The sequence below is a fragment of the Elephas maximus genome, chromosome 26 (genome assembly GCF_024166365.1).
Source record: "Elephas maximus indicus isolate mEleMax1 chromosome 26, mEleMax1 primary haplotype, whole genome shotgun sequence".
Classification (NCBI taxonomy): Eukaryota; Metazoa; Chordata; class Mammalia; order Proboscidea; family Elephantidae; genus Elephas; species Elephas maximus.
In genome coordinates, this window is record NC_064844.1 from 25,284,801 (window position 1) to 25,306,194 (window position 21,394).

Below are 21,394 nucleotides of genomic sequence, written 5' to 3' on the forward strand. Positions count from 1 at the left end.
AGGGAAACTAAGACAACTTCTTTAAAATAAAAGCACTGGGCATGGACAAAGAGAGCTGAGACTGTGTCTTAGTCAGCCTTATATCTCAGCATCCACAGGGTCAGGCTGAAAATGTACATTATAAACATTGAATGAACAGAAAGGGATAGGAGTGGTTACACATGAAGTGATTAATTCAGTATGTCTGACTTATTAAGTCAGATTACAGCAGAGAAAGCTTTGTGTTCTCATAAAACCATTAGACCCTCATGTTGGGATTATTCTTTAAAGTTATGCATAGTGATTTAAAGATTGTGGCTGTTGCTATCAGACTCTACTAGAAATTTCTGCTAAGGTTGGTGGTTGAAGCCAACATAGTGAAGGTCTTGGGAAAAATGCATGGCTGTTCTTCTCAGGTAGGATGAAAAAACAGTCTTCTAGACAACATTGGGTTTTCTTCTAAGAGAGATACAAAGGTATGAACAAGTCATTAACTGATCAGTGAATTTTTAATGGCTAGGTAATATGTGTACTATGCAAAGGCATTCTACTGTGTGGATCATAACAAATTATGGATAACAATGTGAAGAATGGGAATTCCAGACCACTTAATTTTTCTCATGAGGAACCTGTGCATAGATCAGAGAGAACAAGGCAATACTGCATAGTTTAAAATTAGGAAAGGTGTGTGTCAGGGTTGTATCCTTTCACCATACTTATTCAATCTGTATGCTGAGCAAATAGTCCTCAAAGCTGGACAATATTAAGGAGAATGAGGCATCAGAATTGAAGGAAGACTTATTAACAACCTGTGATATGCAGATGACACAACCTTGCTTGCTGAAAGTGAAGAGGACTGATAAAAATCAAAGACCATAGCCTTCAGTACAGATAGCATCTCAACATAAAGAAAACAAAAATTCTCACAACTGGACTAAGAAGAAACATCATGATAAATGGAGAAAAGATCGAAGTTGTCAAGAATTTGATTTTACTTGGGTCCACAATCAACACCCATGGAAGCAGCAGTCAAGAAATCCAGAGATGCACTGGATTGGGTAAATCTGCTGCAAAGGACCTCTTTAAAGTGTTAAAAAGCAAAGACGTCATCTTGAGGACTGAGGTGTGTCTGACCTAAGCCATAGTATTTTCAGTTGCCTCCTATGCATGTGAAAGCTGGACGATGAATAAAGAAGCCCGAAAAAGAATTGATGCCATTGAATTATGGTGTTGGCAAAGAATATTGAGTATACCATGGACTGCCAGAAGAAGAAACAAATCTATCTTGGAAGAAGTAAAGCCAGAATGCTCCTTAGAAGCGAGGATGGTGAGACTTTGTCTCACGTACTTTGGACGTGTTATCATAAGGGACCAGTCCTTGGAGAAGGACATCATGCTTGGTAAAGTAGAGGATCAGCAAAAATGAAGAAGACCCTCAATGAGATGGACTGACACAGTGGCTGCAACAATGGGCCCAAGCATAGCAACAATTGTGAAGATGGAGCAGGAACAGGCAGTATTTCGTTCTGTTGTACATAGGGGTTGCTGTGAGTTGGAACCAACTCAATGGCACTGAACAACAACAGCAATGCATGTACATGACACAAAAATTTAAAAAAGTGTAGAAGTATTCCTTTGCTCTGGTTTCCAGCAGTCTATTTCCCCTCCCTGGAGGCTCTCCAATAGGTATGTTAGGTATAGGCTAAAGTCTGCCTTAATCAAGAGATCCCAAAATAATTGTTAGGCAAGCAAGATAGAAGTTTGCCTGGAGGTGAGTCGTCCAGGCTGTAGGGTGACTCTGGCCCACAAAAGTCATCCAGGGACCTGGTGCCTTCAATCTAGCTCCTCTGTCATCCCTTATAGTATCGTGCATGGTGGAAGATAGATAATACCACATCTGTACTCCCGTGTGTGGGAAGGGGAAAGACAGAACATGTAGGGCAAACAATTTTCTTTTAAGCAAATGATGCAAAAGTTGTACCATCGTTTCTTGCTCATAATCCATTGGCAAGAACTTTGTCACACAGACACACTTAGCTACAAGGGAGGTTGTGAAATGTATCCTGTAGCTGGGTGGCCGTATGCCCAGTTGAAACTCCATTATTGCAGAAGAAGGGGAGAATTGATTTTGTAACTGTAGGTGTCGAAGGGTAAGAATCAATTGTTTCACAATATGTTGATGTTGTTAACTAGATTACAAATCATTGAATCCGCCCCAGTATTTGAACTGTGATGCCTGGCATGTCACAACTAGATGCCTTCAAAATACCGGGACGTAAATAAAGAAAATAGCAATCAATAGAGGCCTGATGCTTAAATCCATTTAATTCCTAGACCATTTGTCTTCTTTTACTCATTCTTCTCTTCTTATATTTGAGTCTCAAAGGCTGGATTTGATAATCTTGAGGTTACTAGGCAATCTTCCTTCTTGGCTGCAACACTGGGCGGAGTTAATCTTTCACAATTGTGGAGTAGGTGAAATTTGTCTTTGTTGATCTTAATTTCACTCTTCTTTCCTTTTCTGGTGGCTTCCTTTCCTGGACAGACAATGCCCTTTTGGTGTCCTGGCCATGCACAGGACTGCTCTCCACTTAAAGGCTGTGGCTACAAAATTCTCTCTCTTCTTCTCTTACCCAACAACTATCCTCTTAGTGCTCCATCTCCAGCTAGTTGACAGGGGTGGGGAGGGAGCGGGCAGAGAAAAAAAAAAAAAACTGGTCTGAATTGCAGATGCACACATTAGTATTCATTTCTGAGAAAGACTTATCTTCTCTAATCTAAGCATTTTTGTAAATTTGCACTTATTTTCTGCAAAACTCCACATACTATGGAAGCCATTGAGCATATTAACTTTCTTGCTTCTCTTTTCCTATGGTCATTTTGGTATCATTAATAGAACAGCTGAGGCCATCTTAAAGACTCTTTTCCACACTGAGATAAAATGATGTACAGTAAAACCTGGGAAAGCCAGAGCTTGTGTAAGGCAGAAACCTGTCAGAGAAGAAAAACTCAAATATTTTCCACTAAAACAAGCAATAGAAAGTGGTAAGACTGCACCCTGTCACAGGCAGACAACTTGTGAGATCTGGAAATTCAAGGCAGTCCTGTCAAGTTCTGGCTCTCACAAGTTTTTTGGTTTTAGTAATTTTTATTAAGCTTTAAGTGAATGTTTACAAATCAAGTCAGTCTGTCACATATAAGCTTATATACACCTTACTCCATACTCCCACTTACTCTCCCCCTAATGAGTCAGGCCACTCCCTCCCTCCAGTCTCTCCTCTTATGACAATTTTCCCAGTTTCTAACCCTCTCTACCCTCCTATCTCCCCTCCAGACAGGAGATGCCAACACAGTCTCAAGTGTCCACCTGATACAAGTAGCTCACTCTTCGTCAGCATCTCTCTCCAACCCATTGTCCAGTCCCTTCCATGTCTGATGAGTTGTCTTCGGGAATGGTTCCTGTCCTGGGCCAACAGGAGGTTTGGGGACCATGACCGCCGGGATTCCTCTAGTCTCAGACCATTAAGTCTGGTCTTTTTATGAGAATTTAGGGTCTGCATCCCACTGATCTCCTGCTCCCTCAGGGGTTCTCTGTTGTCTCACAAGTTTTTGTTGCAGCCACTGTGTCAATCCATCTCACTGAGGGTCTTCCGCTTTTTCACTGACCCTCTGCTTTACCAAGCATGATGTCCTTCTCCAGAGACTGGTCCCTTCCGATAAGATGTCCAAAATATGTGAGATGAAGTCTCTCTATCCTTGCTTATAAGGAGCACTCTAGCTGTACTTCTTCCAAGACAGATTTGTTCCTTCATCTGACAGTCCATGGTATACTCAATATTCTTCACCAATACCATAATTCAAAGGCATCAGTTTTTCTTCGGCCTCCCTTACCCATTGTCCAGCTTTCACATGTATATGAGGGGATTGAAAACACCATGGCTTGGGTCAGGCGCACCTTAGTCCTCAAAGTGACATCTTTGCTTTTCAACACTTTAAAGAGGTCTTTTGCAGCAGATTTGCACAATGCAATGTGTCTTTTGATTTCTTGACTGCTGCTTCCATGGGCATTGATTGTGGATCCACATAAAATGAAATCCTTGACAACTTCAATCTTTTTAATCCATTTATCATGATGTTGCTTATTGGTCCAGTTGTGAGAATCTTAGTTTTCTATATATTGAGGTGCAATCCATACTGAAGGCTGTAGTCTTTGATCTTCATCAGTAAGTGCTTCAAGTCCTATTCCCTTTCAGCAGGCAAGGTTGTGTCGCCTGCAGATCACAGAACAGCTGATTGGAGAGGGCTTACTGCTGTTATTTAAATGTAGTCTTCGCATGAGCAGCATCAGCAGCACCTGGGAGCTCGTTAGAAATGTAGAGTTACAGGCTCTGTCCAAATCTGCTGAATCAGAATCTGAAATTTTAGTAAGATCCTCGGGTAATTTATGTGCACATTAAAATTTGAGAGCACTCATTTAAACAATAAAGGGTAATGTAACTAGCTGTGACATGGCACATACTGGGCATTAGCAAAATAGCAAATCATTCAAGTTTTGTTCTTTTCCTCTGGAGGGAAACTACAAAAATGGCACTGCTTGGGTTCTAAGGTTTGATCCTATATTTTTCCTATTGCCATGGAGCTTCCATATATATAAATATATATATATATTTATATAAACAAGGTCTTTCTTGCAGTGGTGTTTGGTTGCTAACCAAAAGGTTGGCAGTTCGAATCCACCAACCACTCCTTGGAAACCCTACGGGGAAGCTCTATTCTGTCCTATAGCGTCATAATGAGTCAGAATTGACTCGATGGCAATGGGTTTGGTTTTTTGGTTTTTTGGTTTCCAGTGTTCTACAAATGTACAGTGCAAAATTTGTGGTCTACTTAAATCAAGCTTTCGATTTCTTTAGGTGAATGTGGAGGATAAGGGGGATTGCACCCAACGTGCATTTAATCCTCCTTGAAGTATGCTTCCTATACTGCAGGGACTGGTAAGCCAATGATTGCATCTTCCATACTCTCTTGCAGCTAGGATTATGAAAGTTTTTAGGTTTCAACAATCAGATGCCCCACTGTAAGATCTGGAATGCTGTTTCTCTGAAAGGCATGGTTAGAGAGGCATTTTTTTCCTCTTGTAGCAGTGATAGCACAGGTCCCAGTATTCAATCATTAGCGTGATGGATGTCGGGAAGCAGGGTGTGGTGCAGCCATTTGGCTTGTGCAGATCACGGTTGGTATAATGTGATTCTGGAGCTCGCTATGAATCCTGCCTCTTCTGACCATGGTGGCTTCTAGATTGTGGCTATGGTGGTGTGGTTCTGGAGCTGCCAGCTTCTCAGTGAGGAAAAGCACAGCTCCTTTTGTATCTGAGATATGGTTTTAAGAGGCACTCCTTTAGTCCACTCAGTAATTCTTTAAGTTATTTCAGTTTAAACTAGCTGGAGTAGATTCTGTTCTCTGGAGCTGAACTCTGCTCTGTTTTTGGAATCGCTCTTCTATTCATTGATTTATTTAGCAAATATTTATTAAGAGCCTTCCTGGTGGCGTGGTGGTTAAGGGCTATGGCAAGTTACACTGCCAACCAACAGATTCAAATCCACCAGCTACTCCTTGGAAACCTTATGGAGCAGCTGTACTCTGTCCCACGGGGTTGATATGAGGCGGAGTCGACTTAGTGGCGATGGGTTTGGTTTGATTTTGGGTATATATACATTTTTAGAAGTATAAAATGATAATTTTAGCTCATACTAATTATAAATTGCTAAAATATTGTATTCCTAGGAAAGTTGTTGTTGTTAGGTGCCATCGAGTAGGGTCAAACTCATAGTGACCGTATGTACAATAGAACAAAACACTGCCTGGTCCTGCACCATCCTCACAATCTTTGCTGTGTTTGAGCCCATAGTTGCAGCCACTGTGTCAGTCCATCTGACTAAGGGTCTTCCTCTTTTTCACTGACCCTCTACTTTACCAAGCATGATGTCCTTCTCCAGGGGCTGATCCCTCCTGATAACAGGTCCAAAGTATGTGAGACAAAGTCTTACCATCCCTGCTTCTAAGGATGCATTCTGGCTGTACTTCTTCCAAGACAGATTTGTTTGTTCTTCTGGCAGTCCATGGTATAGTCAATATTCTTCGCCAACACCGTAATTCAAAGGCATCCATTCTTCTTCATGCTTCCTTATTCATTGTCCAGCTTTCACATGCATATGAGGCAATTGAAAATACCATGGCTTGGGTCAGGCACACCTTAGTCTTCAAGGTGACATCTTTGCTTTTCAACATATTAAAGAGCTCCTTTGCAGCAGATTTGCAAAGTGCAACACATCTTTTGATTTCTTGACTGCTGCTTCCACGAGTGTCAATTGTGGATCCAAGTAAAATGAAATCCTTGACAACTTCAATATTTTCTCTTAGGAAAGTAGTTTAATCCAAATAGGACAGAATAATTAAAAATTCTAATTCCAATCTAATTGCCATAGATAGTTCATACGTTCTCATAGGCATAATGAAAAGAAGCTGTTATTTAGAGACAAAAGAAGAAACTTCAGTTTCTTCATTTGCCAAATGGAGACAATAAGAACCTGCCCTGTCTACCTCATAAGGTTTGTGCGAGAATAAAATAAGGCAATGTGTGAAACGCTTTGTACGTAGTAAAGTGGTACATAATGCTGGCTACTGATTTATGCTTAGTAATAATAGTAACTATATCATACAAAGTTTTCAACGTTAAATGCTTGTGATAACATCTTTAAAGAAAACTATTTTTACTTGCTAATTCCTCACTTCATTGCAAATCCTGATTTTCATATAATGGCGTGCTTACAGATAAATCAGAGAGTGACTACTCACTTTGCAAAGGGAATTTTCACTTTTGGAAAATAGTCGTAATATTCCGGGAGTCTTTCATTAAACGTGCCTCTCTCATATTTAATACAATTGGTTGATTTACAAATTTAAATGATATACATTTTACTATGCCCAGTTTACAAAAGGAGGTATATGTGTGGCTTAGTCTTTTGCAAAATGGGATTATATATTTTTAAGTGATCTCACAACAAATATGGGTGAGGAAAAAAATCAAATTATAGATCAATATTTGAGTCACCTGCCTAGACATAATTTGAAAATCTTACCTACTATGTATTATGTGCTTCTATTATTTATTTATTTTTTCTTGAGCCATGAGAAAGAGAAACTAAGTTTAGGTCCACAAACATCTAGTCAGAACCTGTTATGTTCAGGTACTGTTTAGATGCTGAAGACACAAAGATGAACGAGACACCATCATTCCCTACTACGCCATGGTCCAGTCCAGCGCTGTCCAGCACAGAAGCCACTGGCACATATGGCTATGGATCACTTGAAGTACAGCTACTGTGACTAAGAAAGTGAATTTTAAGTTTTAGTTAATTTGAATTGAATTAAATGTAAATAGCCACATGTGACTAGTAGCTACCATATTGAATAACACTGGTCTAGGCCAAACTCAAGGGCTGAGTTGTGGTTACCAAAGAAAGAATACATGAGCAAAACACTTCTGTCCTAAAGTAAACTTGGACTATTAATTTCCTGGTTTTAGGCGTGGGGGTTGGAAAAGCACTGCAGCAGTTTGGAACAGTAAATAGCAACAAGGGAAAACATTACACAATTATGTTTATAATCTGTTCTATTTGATTCAAATGTAACCTAACATTCAGAATGCAAAGACACTGCCAGGCCAAGAAAGCTGAAGACAACACAGGTCAATGAACTGAGATCGAAAAAACCTAGTTTATGTGCTATCTTTAGCATTTATTTTCTTTCTTTTTTGTCATAGTCTCACCTTTAAAAATCAGGAAAGAAAGATGAGTGAGTTAGTAACTTGCTTACCAAGGAAAATTTCCTGATGGGCTAGGGGGAGGGCCTATCCAAAATACTTTTATTTTGTTCAGTTTAAGAAAGATAGAAAAGAAGAATTAGGAGCGTAGAAGTTTGAATTATTTTTCTTTAGGAGAAACAAAACAGAGTGTTCTATGAAATCATTGGAAGCACTGAATATGTTTTTGTTAAGTATGAGCGGATAGTTGTTAATTTTGTTTTATCTATATTTTCATATGCAAGATGACTTAAAAAACAAAACCAAATCCATTGCCACTGAGTAGAGTCTGACTCACAGAGACCCTGTAGGACAGAGTAGAACAGCCCCATAGGGTTTCCAAGGAGTGACTCGTGGATTCAAACTGCCAACCTGTGCCAGTTTTCATTTATTGAAAGAATTTGTTTTAACATCTAAAGCACTATCAATTCACATGAGTCAGAGAAAAAAGTGAACAAAATTTAAATGTTATTTCTTCTAAGTGTAAATTACGGCACCGGTAATGTTGTTGTTGTTGTTAGCTACCCTCAAGTAGGCCTCTGACTCATGGCGACCTCATGCACAACAGATCAAAATGCCCAGTTCTGTGCTGTCCCTATGACTCGTTGGGGCTTGGATGGTTGTAATCCATGGGGTTTTCACTGGCTGATTATCAGAAGTAGGTCACCATGTCTTCCTTCCTAGTCCGTCTTAGTCTTGAAGTTCCACTGAAACCTGTTCAGCATCGTAGCGATATGCCAGCCTCCACTGACAGGTGGTAGCCGCACATGAAGTATAAGGGCCGGGAATCAAACCCACGTCTCCTACGTGGAAGGTGAGAATTCTACCACTGAACCGTCACTGCCCCATAACCAATAATAAACTCCCCCCAAAAAGCCGATTGCTGTCCAGTTGATTCTGACTCATAACAACCCTATCGGACAGAGTAGAATTGCCTTATAGGGTTTCCAAGGAGCGCCTGGTGGATTCAAACTGCTGACCTTTTGGTTAGCAGCCAAGCTCTTAACCACTATACCACCAGGGTTTCCATAACCAATAATAAGACTCTAAATATTACCTGTCATTATCTGGTGTGAGCGAGTACTTCTAAGGGCTATCTTGTTTTTGCAGATTGACCACAAGTTATTATTTTTTAAGAGGTCGAACCTCTTAAAAAGGCAGCTCCAGCCTCAAGGCAAATGCGCATGACCATAGCACCTGAAAGTGTCTATCATTGTGGTTGTGCTTGACTGCACGGTGAGTTAATAGTGCTCGAGGGACTTCCTGCAGGGCACTTCCTCCTGGGTCGGTGGTTTCTTTTCACTGTAACTAACCAAACGTGGATTTTAAAAAAACTGGTTTGCATAAATGCACCACAGCACTCTTTTTTGTTGATCTCTGTCAAATAAGTGGGGAGTATTATCAGAAACAGTGCACTGGGTTTAACAAAGTTTCGTGGGAACTAATTGATTTGTCTCTGAAGAGCTGTTGTTCTAAGCTGGACTTCGCGTTAAACTTTACGCCTTAATTATAATATACCTCTATGACTCCAGTCCTTTGAAAACGTGATTTTTGCAGAAGTTGAGTCAGGAAACAAAAGTTTTGCATATCCAATGAATCACAGTAATATTGGAAATTCGATATGAAAAACTCGTAATTTTCTACCTCTAGTCATTCGAATGATGCATCCATTAGAAAATGGTGACACTTTTCACATGATTTCTGGAACTTCCTTATTGAAATTAAATTTTAAAAATCAGCATGAAAATGTTTTTTATTATATATCTAATTTCCTCTGGAAGTTGATTGAATTTGCTTTTACCAGTGAAAACAGTGACAGCTATAATTTATTCACCCCTTCCCAGAAGTACAGCTGCATAAACTTGGGTAGAAATTAGTGAATGAATTAGTATCCTGGTCAGTGGCTATGCATTAGATCTGTATGTCTATGGGAGTAAATAACACAATAATTAAATCAATAGCTAAAAAAGCTCTGAGGCTTTAGGATGCATACATAAAATTAGCTGAAACTTTAATGAGCAAGTTATGCAGTCAATGTTGTTAGGAGCCATTGAGTTGGTTCTAACTCATAGCTACCGTGTGCACACCAGAACAAAATGCTGCCCAGTCCTGCCCCATCCTCAGAATCATTACTGTGCTTGAGCCCCTCATTGCAGCCACCATGTCAGTCCATCTGATTGAGGGCCTGTACTTCTTCCAAGACAGATTTGTTCGTTCTTGAGGTAATAGGGATTCTTTATTTCCAAAGGAAAAGTGCAGAAGTTTTATGTCGTTAGGAAAATGACACTTACACTGTGCATAAAATATACCACATTCTAGATTACTTCTATTTATTACCAGGGCCATCCACAGACAGTAAGTCATCAAGCTTTGGCCAGCTGAGATAACTGTACTTTATTTTTTTATTGTAACCTTGTATGTATTTTATTATGCTTTAAATGAAAGTTTACAATTCAAGTCAGTTTCTCATACAAAAACTTACACACACATCATTATATGGCTCTAGTTGCTCTCTCTACAATGTGACAGCACACTCCTTCTCTCCATCCTGTATCCCCGTGTCCATTCAACCAGCTCCTGTGCCCCTCTGCCTTCTCATCTCGCCTCCAGACAGGAGCTGCCCACATTGTCTCATGTGTCTACTTGAGCTAAGAAGCACACTCCTCGCCAGTATCATTTTGTGTCTTATAGTCCAGTCTAATCTTTGTCTGAAGAGTTGGCTTCAGGAATGGCTTTGTTTTGGGCGAACAGAGAGTCCAGGGGTCATGACCTCTGGGGTCCCTCCAGTCTCATGAGATGACTGTACTTTAAAGGAGGCCCTACGGTTTTTGTTTTTTCTACTGTCAGCATAGTCCACAGGACCCGTGGGTTAATTTTAAAGACAGACATTAAAAAACAAAACAAAAATGTTATGTGCTTCTGATTAAGATCCAGAATCCACCAACTCCCCCCATGAGGCAGATGACAGAGCCAGGGAGTGAAGCATTGTGAATCAATAAGTCACCCTTCGTGTTTCCTCACAGTTGGCTCCTAGAGTTCCAAGAGGAGGAGCTCATTGTACATGGATCTCTGACCTTACCCCTTCTAAAGAATATTGTTTTCTCCAGAGCTTTCCAAATCAATTTTCAGAATGCTAAAATGGGGCTCCTCTAAATGTGATCTTAGCATGGTCTCAATACAGACATTTTGAAATAGAATTTTAATGAGTTTAGAAAAGAAGAGTAAGGGGCAGCGCCCTTTGTCCCCACACAAAGCACGGGGCCTACAGTTGCTGCCACAACTGTCCTCCCTAAACAATGGCTGGGCCCTTTCCCCATATCAGTTGTCTTTCTCATCACCAGTAATGCATTGCTATTCTTTGGGTACAACCGTAAGCCAGACAACATTTCTATGCCTTATTCACTTATTCATGGGTTGCTTTAAGGAACTGTATTTAGGTTATTGATTACCTGCGTTAAGGTGGTAAAACCTTTTATCACCAATAACTTCTAAGCAGAAGAGGTGTCCAGTGCCAGAATACTGCTGCAGCCTACATCATTACATGCGAGGTCCTTTGTCTTTCCCAAACATTACAATTATGGGAACACTTGGGTGCAGCACCTTGGCCCTGCATCCCCACAGAGATGGAAGGAGCAACTTTCCCTGCTTGCATAAAGAAATCCGAGAGTTGCATTTAATCTTTAAAAACTAAACCCATTGCAGTTGAGTTGATTCTGACTCATAGAGACTCTACAGGACAGAGGAGAGCTGCCCCATGGAGTTTCCAAGGAGGACCTGGTGGACTCAAACTGCCAGCTTCTTGGTTAGCAGCCACTCTTAACCACTACGCCACCAGGGGTTCCATTCAACCTTTAGTACATGAAAATGGGGCAACAGATTTCAGGAGAATTGGAACATTGGCATTAAATGCTTCGTGTGTTAAGAAGATTCAGAGGCTAACCCTTTGGGGACCCAATTATTTTCCGCTTTGAATTTTTTGTTGATCCATGTGTTTTCATTAATGGAACCATGCTGACTCATTAAAGTGTATCCAAATTTTTGGTAGGTAGTACAGATTTTTTTTCTTGCCCCCTCCCACGAGCCTACTCTACGTGTATAGTGGTACATATGAAGTACCTAACTAGTATACTAATTATACGCTAGAGTCCTCACCAGGGTCTACTGGTACATATGAGTAACAAACAAAAATTTTCAAAATTTCTATTTTTCCTACCAAAAATCCAGACAGCTCATATAATACCCTGTAAAAACAGTAATTTGCAACCCATACCTGTTTCTTCAATTTCAAACAGTCATAAAGGCCCCTGCTTTGCAGTAGCACACACTGTCAGTGGTATGGCGCTTCCCGATAAACCCCAGAGGCTGAAAAAAATTCATGGTCACTATATGTACCACTGGGCATGAAAGGGTCTTAAGTAACAGCTCAGAAAGTAACCAGCTCTGTGACCTTGGTGGGCCAATCACATCCCTTCTCTCTGGGTTCAGTTTCCTCATCTGTAAAAAGAGGTGGTTGGTTTAAATGATCCATAAGATCATTCCAAACTCTCTTTTCTATGAAATGACTCAGGGTGTCTACAGGGGCTTGAGGCACAAATAGCTTTGCTTTTAATTATCATCAGTGGGTTAAGCTGAAAGAAAAAAAATTTTTTTTTTTTTTGTCAATGGAATTTTAATTGTATTTGGGAGATCTTGCTGTTAATTATGTAGCTTATATAAGTGAGTTTGTATTTGTTGTTGTCTGCTGTTGTCTATTCCAGCTCAGAGCAGCTGTGTAGAACAGAATAGCACTGCCCTACAGGGTTTCCTAGGCTGTCATCTTTACAGGAGTGGATTGCCAGGTCTTTTCTCCCATGGAGTGGTTGATGGGTTTGAGCTACAGTCCTTTCAGTTAGCAGCTGAGTACTTAACCGCTTTGCCACTGGGGCTCCTAAGTTTGTATTAGTCAACCAAAATACTGATGAAACAGATGCTCTAGACCTCATGGAGCTCAGGAAAGAAAAGACCTATTGCAGAAGGGAGGAGGAATTACTGGACAAGTTGCAACTGATCATTGCTCCACACTGTAAGATTTAAAGAAGGAAAGAGGGCAAAGGTTGGCCACTAATCTCATAGTGAGAGATAATGGGAAGGCAGGGAATTCACCCAAGGGGGATAAATAAAATGTGGTTGAATTCAGTCTTTTGAAATAGGTTCGAAAGATAGGAATTCTCTCCTTAGCTTTCTTTATTTCATCTACTCTTCAGTTCTTGATTTTACCTCCTCCAAAAAATCCCTAATCTTTCTCCTGAATGCCTATAACATGCATTGCCCTTATCATTCTTTTTTTCCAATTCAACTTTTTACAGGTGTACAATTTATTGACAGCAGTTACAAGAATCTGCTGTGTAATACCCTTAGTCAATGTGATTTTCCACCTTATCATTCTTTTGATGAAGAGTACTGGCTCTGGAGTCAGATTGCTTGGTTTCCAATCGTGGCTCTCCAGCTTACTAGCTGTGCCTCTAGAGCAGGTTTGTTAGCCTCGCCTAGACTGCTTGACTGTACAATAAGCATAGTAATAAGAGTGCCTTTGGTAGAGGGCTTCTCTAGGAATTTATCTCCTTGGCCCTTGTAGCGGTTAGCACAGTGCCTGGCACATTGTAAGTGACTGTTGTATTACATGTGTGCTATATGTGTCTTGAGGCTTATCTCTTGGGTGTGTGCCTAATTTCCCAACTTGACTGCATGGTTTATAAATTAGTTCACATAACAAATGAGAGAGTAATTCCAAATTCCAGTAATGGGAGAGATAACTAAAGGGCAATCTGGGGCTAGATTATGAAGGATGTTAACTATCAGTTTCCCCAGGGCTGATCTGGGCCCACTTCCCACTCTATTATAACCCCTGAATCCACTTTAAGTTGTAGCAATGTGAATTCTTGACCACTGCCTATCCCACTCAACAGCAGCCAATCCAATACATTCAGACAATTGGCCAAAAACCTGAGGCTGTACTGCACACGAGGTTCTGGACGGTCATAGTATTTAAGAACGGTTTCTGATTTTCTTAGGTACTTTTGGCTACTAGGCAATGGGTAATTTCGTTACTTCATCTAAGTCAAATCACACAGAATACAATTTATGCCCTCCTCCTTCTTTTTTTTTTTTTTTTCCTTTAGTTCTTCTCATGGTATGGAGGTGAGCTAGCTTGCATTTTCCTTATCAAAGAACCTACTGTCACTGTCTGAACAATTCATTTGCAACAAGGTCAAAGGTTGCCCATCGTTAATATACTGAACTATGTCCTTTAAAAATGCTTTGTCAGTTTTACTTCTCTGGCATTTTTTTTTTCTCAACAGTTTGATTTGAGCTATTTGAAAAAAGGATAAAGTTTAATACTGGTACATATTGACTCCTACCCACTGTGAAGTAAATGCCAAGTACAGCAGCCTGGATTTTGTCAAGACTGGGTTTCCTTACAGGTTGGTGTGAGAGGTACATTTCAACTTGGTATAGGTTGAATGCAGGGGTTTGAGAATTTTAAATGTCTTCATCATCACAAGAAATATTTGGAAAACCTGTATAAGGCCCTCTGGCTGCCCTCACCCCTCCAGAGCCCCGTGGATGTCATTTCCTCATCTGCAGCTCTTTCATCTTTCTTCTCTTCACTTCCATTTTATATCAACTTTAAAAAATGAAGTTCTAATTATTTTTTAGTCCTATTTTGTCAAAATACACCTGCAGCCACACAAAAATTTGATTATAGCTGTACAATACTGTGGAAAAGCTTGCAATTGGATTCCAAAATGACAGGCAGTGTAAATTACAAAGTACAAAAGAGTGTATGGTAAAGCACTATCAGCAATAAATAAAAATAGCTTTTTCAAAGGAAATAACTTTGGAAAGGAGAGAGAACTAGGCTGGAGCAGAAAACAATCTTCACAGGAAGAGCCACATTTAGGGAAGCACCTTTGGGACAAGGACAATAGGCACATTTAAGAGACTCTTAATGCCAGGCAGTTCTCCAAGGGTTAAGTCATAGAAGTTGCATTACAGATTTGCCAGTCTCTTTCTTAAGGATCATTTCATAAAAAAAAAAAAAAAAAAAAAAAATTTCATAGAGACCCTATAAAAAAGTTTTTTTTTTCTATAGGGACCCTATGAGTTGCAATCAACTCCATGGCAGCGGGTTTGTTTTCCCCTAAAGATATACCCATTGCTGTTTAGTCATCTGACTCCTAGAGACTCTACAGGACAGAGTAGAAGTGCCCCATAGGGTTTCCAAGGCTGTACTCTTTAAGGAAGCAGATTGTCACATGTGGGTTCCAGCCACCGACCTTTCTGTTAGCAACCAAGCTCTTCACTGCTTTGCCAACAGGGGTCCTTCTTCCTAAAGATACATTGTTGCCGTGTGCCCTGCGTCCTGAAGATACATTGTTGCTGTGTGCCCCGCAGTCGGTTCCAACTCATAGCTATCCTATAAGACAGAAAAGAACTGCCCCATAGAGTTTCCTAGGCTGAAATCTTTAAGGGAACAGATCACCAGCTCTTTTCTTCTGTGGAGCGCCTGGTGGGTTCCAACTGCCAACCTTTTGGTTAGCAACTGAGCGCTTAACCGTTAAGCCACCAGGGCTCCTTCCCCTAAAGATATACTGGACCTTCTTTCCCAAGGACCACTCATTCAGTATTGTTGAGCGCCTAAACTGAGCCGAGGACTGGCTCAAGAGATGGGTTTACAAAGATGGAGAGAGCACAGTTCCTATCTTCAATCGCTGCTCATTTTAAAAGTAGAACAGGTTAGGAAGTGGGTACACAGGGCCCTGTGGCAAAAACAGCACGGAGAAAGAAGCAACTTAAAGCCCAAGCCAGGAGTCCACAGGGCTCCACAGAGGAAGTGGTCTGTGATCTGTAGGACAATTTTGCTAGGCTTTTGTATCTTTCAAAACGAAATGATTAAAAGAAATAAACAGATCGTCCAGAAGAGAAAGAGCTGGGAAGGATGAGATTTTATACTGAAGGTTTAAAACACGTTTACCTGGAGCAAGAACTTGCACAGACAAAGCCCCTGAAATTGTCAGCAAAGAAGGGTCCAGGTTACGAACGAGGGATAACTGATCACACTGCCATTAGCCCATGTGGAGTGTCTTCTACAGACTTGCACCTTTGGCATTCGGTAAATGTTGCTGGTGTTCTTGAATATCACGTTAGGGGCTGGGAGAGAGAGAGTTCACCCGCTTGTCTCAGATTTCGCACACGACAGGAGGGGAAGGATCATTTTATGGTTACAAACCCTTTTCCCCTTTTCTCCCCTCCCAACCCTGCAGTTTTAGTTTGTGCGTATGTATGCAGGGATTTTAGAGGTTTTCCCAATCCTTTTTTTGAATAAAAAAGTAATAAAAGCATTTAAATGAGCGGGAGGGCGGTTAACACCCGCAGCCCGGCCCACCGCACGCCTCCTGGCCCGTCCCGTTTCGCTCCGCGCCGCGTCTCGGGCACAATCCCAACAGCGCTAACGGCCCCGGGGCAGCAACGGCTCCGGGGCGGCGCGCGCCAGGCGTTGCGCAGCCGGGACTGCCGGGCCAGCGGCCAGTTCCGAAGGCGCAGGGAGCGAGGCAAGGCCGGGCCGTGGGCGGATTTTGACAAACAGCCTTTAGAGCCAATTGGAACCCCGGTCGACTTTTCTCCCGCCAATAGGAGAAATAGGACCCAGGCTGGGGGGGGGGGTGCTTCCCGCGGGCTGCGGCTGGATTCGATCCCGTGAGCCGGCCGCGAAGGCGGGGGCGGAGGCCGGGCTGGGCGGTGGGGAGCGGATTTGGGGAGGAGGGAAGACCGGAAGCCACGGGCTCGTCCCCATCCTTAGATTCGCTCCCCCGGGCCGGGAGCGGAGACGGAGAAGGAGGCGGAGGCTGGATGTTGGTGATAAAGCGGAGCGGCCGCTGCTGAGCCACGCGGGGCGCCCCCTGAGCCCAGCCGCTCCCCGCGCTCCCCCGGCTCCTCGGCCCAGGGGCGCGCGCCCTCCGCGGACCGCTCGGCCGCGCCCCCCGACGCAGAGGCGCTGCCCGCGGCGCGGACTGGCCGGCGGCACCGGAGGCCCGCGCGGCGCCACCCCAGCCGCCTGCCCGCCGCTCCCTCGGCCGCCGCCGCCATGTCCTCCTCCTCCTCCTCCCCCAGGGAGACGTACGAGGAGGAGCAGGAGTACGAGAGCCAGGCCAAGCGCCTCAAGACCGAGGAGGGGGAGATCGACTACTCGGCCGAGGAAGGCGAGAGCCGCCGGGAAGCGACGCCCCGGAGCGGGGGCGATGGCGGCAGCGGCCGGAGCTTCTCCCAGCCGGTAACAAAGCGCGGCGAGCGCGTGCGGTGCCTGCGGCTCCCCGAGAGCAGGGCCCGGCCTCCTGCCGCCCCGGTGCCTCCTTTGCTGCGCGGCCGGCGTGCCAAGCCGTAGTCCTCCCTCTACCGCGTCCCCGCATCTCCGCCGTGAACCGGGCCCCGGGGTGGGAGGCCCTGCCGCGAGGCCGCCGCCGGACCCTGAACTTGGGAAGGGGGGTCGCGAGGCGGGGGCGGCGAGGCGTTGCTTCTGCGCCGGGGCTGGGGCGCGAGAGTGGCTCTTTGTCGGCTTCACTCCTCCGGGTTTTGGCGGCCGACCGGTTCCCTGCAGCCCTTCTGCCCGCAGCATCCGCGCGCTGCTGCGACCTGGCGGGTGGCCGGGGTCGCAGGGTGGGTGCGTCTGTGGTTCAGCAGAGGGCCCTCCTTGCCCGGGTCCTGCGGAGAGCCGGAGCTGAGTGGCACATTACGCCCTGCCACCCTCATGCTGGCTCCCCTGAAGGTTTAACTTAAAATCCTTACTCTTTGCAGGCATGACGTCTGTGCTTTGCTAGTGTGTGATTATTGTTTTGTGCAATTTTTAGCTCTTCGATTAACAAAATGTGTTGGTAGGTGTGTTACTGCACCCCTACTTTCACGTAAAGCAAGTCTTAGAATCCCCTCAGTTGTTCATTGGCAGTTTATTGCAAATTTACCTCACGAAAGGAGGAACTGAACTCAGGACTTCATGAAATACATGTACGTAGATTCTTCTCTTTGATCAAAAACGTTGGTTGAAGGTAGAAGGAATGTGAAATTCATTTTATCCACAGCAAAGTTTAGTTGGATACAGGTTTACTCAGGTTAAGTTGGATACACACTTTAAGGAAACAACAAAGCAAACGTTTTTGCACTTTCTTGGTGCACTCTAACTGTCTTAAAGACTTAGATGCTCTTTGAACATTTAACACACTTTGTGATTAACTCAGCAAACTTTAATCAAAACTTAAAATGTTCTATTAAAATGTTTTTCACTTATAAGAGGCTATTTGAATTTTGATGTTAAAAAAAAGAAAGTCTGGTCAATAGTGATCCAGTTGTTAGGGTTTCCAGATGTGATAAAGTGATGGACAAGGTTGCAACACGTTTAAAAAATGGAACTTTTTCTTCTAGATAATTTCCTTGTGTCTACTTATTACTTTTGATTTTTGTGGTCAGCTATTTGGAATATTCATAACGTAATGTGGAAACGTGAATAAAGGAAGTGCATTTCTTCTTAAGAAGTCTTCAGTTCAAAGCAACTACATTGTCTTTTAAGGTTAAGAAAACAGCTGTAATATTTAGGTGTGTGGATCAGCATTCTTCTTTTGCCAAGAGTCTTGCTCGAGTTTTTGTGCAGCCACATGAAATGTCTTAGAAGTGTCTTGGAAAGATACTTAAGGCAGCTTATAAAACTTTTTTTTAAAAAACAAAATAATAGGTCATTAGTATTATTTTTAATCTTGGGAAGTAAATGATATGTACTTAAGATATTCAGAGTGAATTGTGTATTAGTGGAAGTAGCACTGAGAGGGTTTGGAGGAAGGGTCAGGAGTCTAGTGGTAGCTAGCATGTCTTCTGTGTGACTGTGGGAAAGTCAGTTACTACCCCCCTGAATTCTGTTAGTCTGTAAAATATGAAAATTGAAAAACATGCATTCCATACTTGAAGTTGTAGTTCAGTGATGGAAAGAATGCAGCCTTTAAATTACCTACACAGAAACTCATATATGCAGAGTGAGTTATAAATTCTAATTTTTGTTTCTCTTAATGCTGTTGTATTTCCTAGGAGAGGATAAACCAAAAAAACCCAGTGCCGTCGAGTCGATTCTGACTCATAGATATTGTTTTTGTTTAATAGAACCAATATTGGACAATGAAGTTTAGTGAAGGTTTATTTTTCTTTTAAATATTTTTTTCTAAATTTAGTTTTTGATACTATTTTGAAATTGCCAAAAATATGGAAACCTGTACATAATAAAAATCCTGTCACTGGGACAGGAAAATCCTGGCTAGAAATTTCCTGTCTAGTACTTCATCATCTCGAAGTATGGTAATTCATCTAACTGAAGAGGGTTTGGCCCATCCTCAGTGGTCGTGAGCCCAGAGGAGAAATATTTTTGTGGTCAAACTGTGAAAGTAAGTGTAGATTAGGTAACAATGTTGAGCAAGCTTTTCAACTCTAGGTGGAAGTTTGCAAAGTGAAAAGTAAGACTGTAAAGATTTATATTGCTTGGCTTTTCATGATTAACTTTCCATGAGTGCTTTAAAAATTTAGTAATTTAGATTTAAAGGAGAAAGTGAGTAAGAAAAATGTGGTCCTACCAGTTACCACATGTTCTTGAGTTGATCCTGAATCAGGTGGCCCCATGTCAGATAGAATTGTGCTCCATAGGGTTTTCAGGAGCCGATTTTTCAGTAGATCTCCAGGCCTTCTGGGGGGCCTCTGGGTGGACTCAAACTGCCAGCCTTTCAGTTAGCAGCCAATCATGTTAAGTGTTTGCACCCACGGATGCTCCTAACTTAAGGATGAGTTGATTGTTGTAAACGATCATGATATTTTAAGGTGTAAAGAGAAGTGAGAGAGTTAGTACTTTGACTCTGAGAAATAAGACATCCTTCAGATATGTGTCTTCTGGGACTTATTTTGAAGGGCAAAAACTCCCAGGCATCTTCAGATTTACTTTGCCACACTTCTTGAACAAGATGTGATCATGAAGATTTGTACCATGTATTACACAGCTACTTTAAGTGTTCCTTATTTTGTTGCTGTTGTTGAGAATATGCACAGCAGGATATGCACCAGTTCAACAGTTCCTACATGTCCAATTTAGTGACATTGATTACATTCTTTGAGTTGTGCAACCATTCTCCCCCTACATTTATGAGTTGTTCGTCCTCCATTAACATAAATTCACTGCCCCTTAAGGTTCCTTTCTAATCTTATGAGTTGCTGTTATCAGTTTGATCCTGTATTATAGATAGTTCTTAAAAGAGTATAATGCTCAAGGCAAACTTTTTTACTAGTTAAGCTAAACTATCATTTGGTTTTAAGATGACTTCAGGGGATATTTTTGGTTTGAGGTTTAAAGATGATCTCAGGGTAATAATTTCAGGGGTTCACCTACCCCTCCAGGCTCCAGAAAGTCCAGAGTCCATGAGAATTTGAAACTCTGTTCTGCATTTCCCCCCTCCCCTTGATCAGGATTGTTTTTATGGACTCTTTGATCAAAACGTTCGGTAATGGTAGTGGGGCACCATCCAGTTCTTCTGGTCTCATGGCAAAGGAGCAATTACTTTATTATTGTGGAAAAAAATGATATTCTTAAATTTAGCAGGCAGAACTTTAAGTGTCATATTACTAGTAAATTTCTGTATCTGCTTGCTTTTAAGAAATCAGCTTGACTTTCAAGTATTAGAGCTTCACTTGGCAAAACCGATTGAGGAATTGAATTGGGAGATCACCTAGAAAAGATCTGCTTTTCTGAAGGCTGGTATCAAAAATTTATGGAGTGCTAATTCATTTTGGAGGTTGTCAAGTTATTTTTTACTCTGTTCTTCTATTGAGTAAACAGGTACATCAAAAACTGTTACTGTGATTTGTTTAATGATGAGTTGAAAGTTTCAGTTTCTCAACATTTAGTAGACTTGCAAGATGGCAAAATGATAAGGTAAAAAGGTAATATTAGAATTTTTGAGCAAAGAAATATTCACTAAGTAGAGTTATCCAGTGTGGGTCCAAGCTAATACTATTATACTTGTATGATCTAAATTACAGAAATGACATAAATATTATCATGGTTTATTGTATGAATATGGGGTGAGAGATGGGATGAGGTCACTTTGTAGGCTTAGCTCTCACGGGAAAAGTTTAGACACCCTGAACCTAATAACTATGCTCCCAGGAATAAGAGACCAGAATGGATGCTCCAGAGCTAAGTGCACCGTCTATACCAGTAGCATCCCATGTCTCCTCTAGCTAAACTGCTACACTAGAGTGAAGATTACTTATTCTTAGACCCAGTTTTGAGAAAGAAATGAAAAGTAGTAGACTTCATTATCTTTGGTTTTAATGAGTGACAATTTCTTGGTGTGAGTACGTATAGTGATTTTTTTTCTACAGACAGCTCTTTAGCTGTTCCTAGAGCCAGAAGCACAGCCAAGGCAGTGTCTTGGCTTTGCTGCCAGTAAGCTTTGTGACTTAACCTCTCTGAGTCTCAGTTTCTTCCTGCCTGTC

The 21,394-nt window shown here is 42.0% G+C and overlaps 1 protein-coding gene and 1 long non-coding RNA gene across 5 annotated transcripts in view; both read left to right on the forward strand.

Moving 5' to 3' along the window:
* The window catches only part of LOC126068111 (uncharacterized), a 99,294-nt gene extending 85,091 nt beyond the window's left edge, over positions 1-14,203 (forward strand). Inside the window, exon 3 of the long non-coding RNA XR_007515554.1 lies at positions 14,179-14,203. This is a non-coding gene — a long non-coding RNA (uncharacterized LOC126068111). The remainder of the gene's footprint in view (positions 1-14,178) is intronic.
* A 2,682-nt stretch (positions 14,204-16,885) lies between these two features.
* Positions 16,886-21,394, forward strand: part of HNRNPLL (heterogeneous nuclear ribonucleoprotein L like) — a 72,316-nt gene continuing 67,807 nt past the window's right edge. For all 4 annotated transcript variants that reach the window (XM_049870243.1, XM_049870244.1, XM_049870245.1 and 1 more), the window contains exon 1: positions 16,886-17,150. In XM_049870243.1, coding sequence (XP_049726200.1) covers positions 16,965-17,150 — 186 coding nt within the window. In that variant the 5' untranslated portion in view covers positions 16,886-16,964. The remainder of the gene's footprint in view (positions 17,151-21,394) is intronic.